The sequence below is a fragment of the Cannabis sativa genome, chromosome X, assembly GCF_029168945.1.
Source record: "Cannabis sativa cultivar Pink pepper isolate KNU-18-1 chromosome X, ASM2916894v1, whole genome shotgun sequence".
NCBI lineage: Eukaryota > Viridiplantae > Streptophyta > Magnoliopsida > Rosales > Cannabaceae > Cannabis > Cannabis sativa.
In genome coordinates, this window is record NC_083610.1 from 36,099,343 (window position 1) to 36,106,669 (window position 7,327).

At 29.3% G+C, this 7,327-nt stretch overlaps 1 protein-coding gene across 1 annotated transcript; it reads left to right on the forward strand.

Annotated features, from left to right (window-relative positions):
* The first annotated feature begins 2,538 nt into the window (after nucleotides 1-2,538).
* LOC115710680 (probable dolichyl pyrophosphate Glc1Man9GlcNAc2 alpha-1,3-glucosyltransferase) lies at nucleotides 2,539-5,588 on the forward strand. The gene is made up of 4 exons (XM_030639033.2): nucleotides 2,539-3,621; nucleotides 3,948-4,154; nucleotides 4,527-4,764; nucleotides 5,152-5,588. The coding sequence occupies exons 1-4, from the start codon at nucleotides 2,863-2,865 to the stop codon at nucleotides 5,550-5,552; spliced, it is 1,605 nt and encodes a 534-aa protein (XP_030494893.1). The 5' UTR covers nucleotides 2,539-2,862; the 3' UTR covers nucleotides 5,553-5,588.
* The last annotated feature ends 1,739 nt before the right edge of the window (nucleotides 5,589-7,327 follow it).

Genomic DNA, 7,327 nt, shown 5'->3' on the forward strand with positions numbered 1-7,327 from the left:
TGGCTAGTAGCAACTTAACTCTTGTATTTTACTTCATCATCATCTTAGGATTACTATCCCTTACTAAGACCCTAAAACTTAAATTTTTTGATATGTAATCTAGTAATAACAAAAATCCTGCAATGCTCCAATCCATAGGATATCAAAAGTTTACTTTGAAAATTATCGCAATAATAAAGTAAGTAACGAATAATGTACTTCAATAACCTTGATTATTAAGCATTAATGACCCATTAGTTCCATAATCCTACCCAAAATAGACAAAATCAACTATATTAATTCATTATTAATGTCCCCATTTCTAAAATATTAGAAATTCATTTATTGTACTTATCCCAAAAGAGCAATTTTTATACATATTTATTTATGGTAAAATTTTATTATAATCAAATCAATCTATATTGAATTAAAATTACTTAAAATAATTCAATTTAGCTATTATGACATAATTATTCCTATTTTAATTTCCAAAAGACAACTTGTAAAACTTCAAAAAATGGTATCCTTTTAAGTTACCATAAAAACATTTATAATGATACCTTCCTATACCACATAGATTACAAACCAAATTCCATAAAATTTGACTTCCCAAATATATCTGAACACAATAAATTCGCATTTGACAAGATACCTCCTTTTATTACAATATCTTTGTATTTATTATTCTTTAAATTACTTGGTTAATTTTAAATAATAATATTAGAATCTGAATATTAAATTCCATCATTTTCCCTTTTTGCTAATAATTCTTAAAAATATGAACCAACTATAGCTAAAAGCTATTATCGTTTAAACTTAATCCTCCTTAAACCTTATTTCACTTGAAAAATATTTTTAAAATATCATTTTAAAATTTTCTTTACATCATACATTAACTTAAATAACCCTTATATTCCAACTAGTAAAATTTGTCTAGTGCATAACTTGTTTGTTTTGTAATTTTATTGTGCCAACATTTTATTATATTTTCAATACAAGAAGCCGTGAAAATTTTAAACAAACTACCCTAAATAATTAGGGGCCAGCCATATAATAGGCGTTATAGCCTTGTAAGGCGCCAAAGCCATAAAAATGGCGCAAATATCGAACAAACCAATAACAAAAATATTACAATATATCCCATTATAACAATTCAACTTTACAGAAACAAGAAATTTTCGGACAATAAATTCTTTGAAGAAAACTTCATAGTTTCATCCGTACTCTTTCCTCTTACAACAATCAAAACAAGATTATACAAGAAAAATAATAAAAATAAAAACAGAATATACAAAATTTAAAATGCAAAAGAAAAAATTGATGGTACATCTTATAAGAAAACAACACCATATAAAACTTTAAAGATTTTCTTCATATATTTTGACATTGATTAGAACAGAACAAACTTACACCATTTCATTGATGAAAAAATGACAAAAAGACTAAAGAGAACTTAACTCTAATCTTATTAAAGAGAGAACAAGATAAAAGAATGCCAGAATAAACTTTACCTCCGGTACTGAGAAGAAGATATCTGTCCTAGTATTTTATATATTTTGATAGAATTGAGAATTAAAACATCACCAATTTAAAACAGGACAACAATTTATTTTATAACTGGCACTGCCATACCTATTGGAAATATACTTGAGGCAACCCCATATGGCCTGACCACCCATGGAAAATCCCATCACATAAAATTTGGATCCAAGTCCCAACTGATCAACAAGATTTTCTACATCTAAAGCCAGACTCTTTACTGTGCGGTTAGGATCCGGGTCACTTTCTCCATAGCCTGGCCTGTCAAATCCCCTCTCTAGATATATTTCTTTCTTTGTATAGTGTAAAATTTGTATATAGTGTTATGATATATACTCAATTATAATTTAATTCAATATATATAAACACTTCTTAACGTGTATTACTCATTAATAGTTACTAAATGAATTTAACTATAACTATTAATTATAAAAATATTAAACCATTAAATTTTGATCCAATAACGAATAATAAAAAAGAAATTTAAATTTTTATACTTAATTTAGCTATTTAATTAACAAAAATATCAAAAAAATATATCTTTTTATACTATATCAAAATATATTTATATAAAAATATTTAAATCAAATTCAACTTTTTTTAATCTTTTTTTGTGTCGAGAAATTTTTTTTTTTTAATTTTTTTTAACCTATGGGACAATCCCATTATAGAAGTTGGTACATAAATAATAAGAATATAAAAATATAAATTAAAAATAAAAGAAAGTAATTATTAAGAGATTAATATAATAAAGTGAGATTATGTAAAAGAAGAATAAAATAATAATTTATTAAATTATAAAAAATGTAAAATTATTATTATTTTAATTGATTTATTTGAAAACTCTGTATTTATTATGATTTATAACATAATTAAGTTATAAATAAAATAAGATTATAGAAGTCGGTATATAAATAATAAGAATATAAAAATATAAATTAAAAATAAAAGAAAGTAATTATTAAGAAATTAATGTAATAAAAATCGTACTGAAATTTTACTTTTTCCATTGAGGATAATATTGTATAATTGAAAATAGCAATACATAGCTTAACGTTAGCTAAATCTATACAAAATTGAGATAATTCGAGTTGAAATATTGAAATTTACCATAAGATTTTTAAAAACGCTGTCGTTTTATTAGCTTCGTCTTTAAGCTCTGCCTGATTCACAGGGATATTTGAACGAGATCGGAGCCACCCATGGTGTCAGCATCAACAGTAGAACCACTCAGCCACCCTCACCACGAATTCTCAATCGCCATGAAATCATATCATCTCGTCTAATTTGTGTTGTTTTGAAATCTTCTTCGTGTTCGTCCAGATCTTTTTACACATTAGCTCCATGGAAGAAGAGAGCAATCAAAAGCTGGATGTAGCTTTAAAATGTTGTCACAACCCCATTTCAGGGATTTGGTGGTTCTTCGCCATAGCCGCCTGCGTCAAGCTCCTTCTGATCCCATCATACCACAGCACGGACTTTGAGGTCCACCGCCATTGGCTAGCTATCACAAATTCTCTACCACTTTCGCAATGGTACTTAGACGAGACCAGCCCTTGGACACTGGACTATCCACCCTTCTTCGCTTACTTCGAACGCTTCTTATCAATCTTTGCTAAACTCGTCGATCCTCAAATTGTTGATCTCCAAAAGGGTTTGAATTATAACTCAAATACTGTAATTTATTTTCAAAGAATCACTGTGATTGTATCAGATTTATGTCTTCTATATGGGGTTTTTAGATTGACAAAGAATTTAGATTCAAAGAGGCGAAAATCGATATGGGTATTGGTTATCTGGTCCCCAATGCTTATGATTGTAGACCATTTGCATTTTCAGTATAATGGGTTTCTCCTTGGGATTCTATTGATTTCACTTTCTTATCTTGAGGAGGGAAATGATTTGATGGGTGGTTTTGTTTTTGCGGTCTTGTTATGTTTTAAGCATCTTTTTGCTGTGGCTGCACCGGTTTACTTCGTCTACTTGTTGAGGCATTATTGTTGGGGAGGGATTTTGAGGGGTTTTAGGCGGCTATCGGCTATGGGGACTGTGGTTGTGGCAGTTTTTGTAGCAGCATTCGGGCCATTTGTATATTATGGGCAGGTAATTATCTCTTGTTCTAATGTTTAATACTTTAATATCTATCATTTCTTTATTTTCCTTATGTTATGAAAAGTAACCATGTTTATCTGTAGCTTGGTATTACACTGCAAAATGCTTTGTGTTTTTCCTATGTTGTGACTTGCTATGAAGAGTAACCATGTTCCTAAATTGGTAATACACTGAAAAATGTTTATATTGTTCGCTTCGTCTTTATGAGTTAATGTAAATGCATATTTGATGATTTGAATCTTTTACATGTTACAAATACATAGCATGAAGAAGTACCAATAGAGATATTATAGTTTTGTTCTGTTCTATATTTGCAGATACAACAAGTCATCAGCCGTATGTTTCCCTTTGGTAGGGGACTTTGTCATGCATACTGGGCACCAAATTTTTGGGTGCTTTATATTATACTAGATAAAGGGCTTGCATTCTTTTTTAGAAAACTCGGCTTCAATATTCAAACACCTGCAGCTTCTTTCACTGGTGGGCTTGTTGGGGATTCTTCACCTTTTGCTGTTTTACCTCGGGTAAATTTCTTGTGCTTAAAACCTGAATAAAGTTTACATTCCTTTTCGCTTGGCATGCTATCTCAAGAGAACGGTAGGAGTAGGATTCAACTGAGTATCTATGCTTTTTTTTTCTTTTACAAAGAGTATCTAGGCTTTTTATTGCTGTGAATCCCTCAAAGTATTCCTTTTCGCTTAATCTGTTCACACCATGGGGCAGTTTTATTCCTTTTCGCTTAATCATCTTTTAAATTTATACTTTTCTTTTATTTTCGGTAAAATGTAATATTATTGGACTTGATGAGACTAAGTTGTCTTTCCTTCAATGTGAAATACAAACAATATCTGATCTGTTGAGACCTAACTTTTTTATAATTGAATTTACAATGGCAGATCGTTCCACTGACAACTTTCCTTATGGTTCTCCTTGCTTTATGTCCTTGCCTAGTTCAAGTTTGGAGAAATCCACAGCCGAGGAAGATTACAAGATGGGTAGCCTATGCTTATATGTGTGGGTTCTTGTTCGGTTGGCATGTACACGAAAAGGCTTCACTTCATTTTGTTATTCCCCTTGCCATTGTAGCAGTGCAGAGTATGGATGATGCAAAGCATTACTTCATGCTATCAATAGGTACGTTTTGCTGCTTATCAGCCCATGTTATCTCCACTGTTAAGATGTTATTTTTGGGGCTTTTTCTTGAAAGTTATTTTGCTTTAATGTGCATATGATTTGCCTACACTTTTGTTAGATGTCGTGTTGCATTGCAAAACCAGTTTCTTGCTTAATGTGTTCTTCATTTCATATTATTGTCTATTACTTAATCGGATAAAAATGCTTCCTAATAAACAATCTATTTAACAGTCTCATAACACAATTACTCTGTATTGCGTGGACACTGTATAGCTCTTTTACGATCGTCGCACTCGTATATGATGTCTTACGTATCCCTTATCCTCCTTACTGTAACTTAATTTTCATTTTGGTGCTAATTTCCCTTGTTTCTCCACTTTCTTACAGTGTGCTGCTATTCCCTCTTCCCACTTCTCTATGAAGGTCAGGAGTACCCAATAAAAGTTCTATTGTTGCTACTACACTCCATTCTGATGTGGTTAGGATTTTCTGCACTATTTCAAAGTGGCAGAGCTGTGAAAACTTCTTCTCTTAAAAGGAAGGAACTAAAGACGAGTTCTAGTTCATCAGCTCAGGGAGAAGAAGGGTTTAGTATTGGCTTGATTGAAAAATGCTATTTGACTGGCATTATAATTGTTGAAATTTGGGGTCAATTTGTGCACCCTTTGGTTCTTGGTGACAAGTTTCCTTTTATACCTCTGATGTTAATCTCTATATATAGCACAATAGGAGTTGTGTACTCTTGGATTTGGCAGTTAAAGTGGATTGTAAGAAGTGTTGGTTCATAGTATTCTCATTCTTAACTACTCAAAATTTAGTTTTTATTGGTGGGTTTTTTAATGTTTCTCCATTTATTCAAAATTATGTAATTGGTCAACATGAAGTTAGAACTAGGTGAATAGTTTTCACATCAACTTTTTTGAGCAATAATGGTCATCCGCTATTAATTGGTAATCATTTTTTTTTCCTTAATAGACACTGTATGAAAAATTATTAAGATGATTCCAAACAAAAACTTATCTTTGCTTTTCAACTCATCTGAAAGTTGTAAAACCACAACAATAGCATACCAAAACCATTTTTTTAGTTTAAAAACATGGATTTGAAAAACCAATGTGCTTGCTCTAGAAAGTTTATCTTCACTACTTTTGTCCTAACACTTTTGTTTTGTCCAACTTTGTTATGATCTGACTGATGATACCCCACCTGTATTGATGTAGGTTATCACTTTTATGGGAAAATTTATTACAATATTTTCCTTATTCTTTTTCTTTTTTCTTGTAATCAATTATATCCAAGAGTATGTGGAGTGTGGACAATTTTTGAAATTGATTGATGTAGAAACCATTTAAATAATACTCATATAATGTTTTGGTATTATATATCCTTGCCTTCAAGATGATCTTATCCAATTATTATGATTATTACACACTTTATTTTTTCTTTCTTTCTATTAATATGAAAATATTTATTCGACAACTTGTTGAATGATTTTCACTTTTCGTACTCCATGATCATGACCCAACAAGTCTTGTTAATAACAACAGATGTTATTAAAAAAAAAAAAAACAAAATTATGTTAATTTTCCACCTTATATTTGGCTACTTAATATGTTTTTTCCGCAAGGTGCAGTATTTAATTTTACACTAATATTTTGAAATGGTTGTACACTCTAAAATACAAATTAGTTGAACACCATCATTAAAAGGGACTCAAACCACTAAAAGTGAACATATTTATCTACATTGAGAGAGTGAAAAAAATACGGGCATTGCACTAATATTTTGAAAAGTTGTGGTAAATAAATTGACTAAATAATCTTTTTAAATAGACAGTGAACTTATTTGGTAAAATAGACTCGTCCACTTTTTGCCTAATAATTTTTCATTGATTTAATCTATATTGATCTAACTTAATATTGTTACTCTCCTTTTTTGTTATGTAACAATTTGGATCTGTGTTTTACGATCAAATTGATCACTTGAGCACAGTTTCGATGAAACAATTTTTCAACAAATTAATATCTTAAGCTCAGTTATTCAATGATACTTTCGAATTGAGATTTGAAGGAAAATTTTGAATTTAGTCATATTGAAAATTATTTTGATTGAAATTGAGCAATGATATCAATTTTATTTCATTTTACAATTGTACATAGTACCAATTGTCATATAACAAAAAGTATACACCAATTGTGTATTCACTTAAATTCAAAAGTCAAATTAGTATTTCTCAATTCAAAAATGGAATATATTTTTTTTTTATTTTAAAGAGAATGTATTATTTCAATTTTCTCATGTATGATTTAATTTTATTTTTATTTTTTAAAAATCAAAATTAATAAAAAAAAAAAGAAATTAATTTTATTTATTTATTAATTATCAATAAGAAAATACATTTTTAAATTTTAAATTATATATAACATGTATATGGCAATGATATATGATATATCACAAAACGTAATAGAAGTCTTAAAATTTAGTATATGATTTATGAATACTTTGGAAACAAATTTAATGGGGGTGGAGATCTGATTTTATCTAACATTTTTTTTATCCAATC

What these genes read in the sequence shown, in the direction of transcription:
- LOC115710680 (XM_030639033.2), top strand. Translation starts at nt 2,863, where the DNA reads ATGGAAGAAGAGAGCAATCAAAAGCTGGATGTAGCTTTAAAATGTTGT. An exon ending in CATTTGTATATTATGGGCAG is followed by an intron (nt 3,622 to 3,947) that starts GTAATTATCTCT and finishes CTATATTTGCAG; the next exon opens with ATACAACAAGTCATCAGCCG. An exon ending in TTACTTCATGCTATCAATAG is followed by an intron (nt 4,765 to 5,151) that starts GTACGTTTTGCT and finishes ACTTTCTTACAG; the next exon opens with TGTGCTGCTATTCCCTCTTC.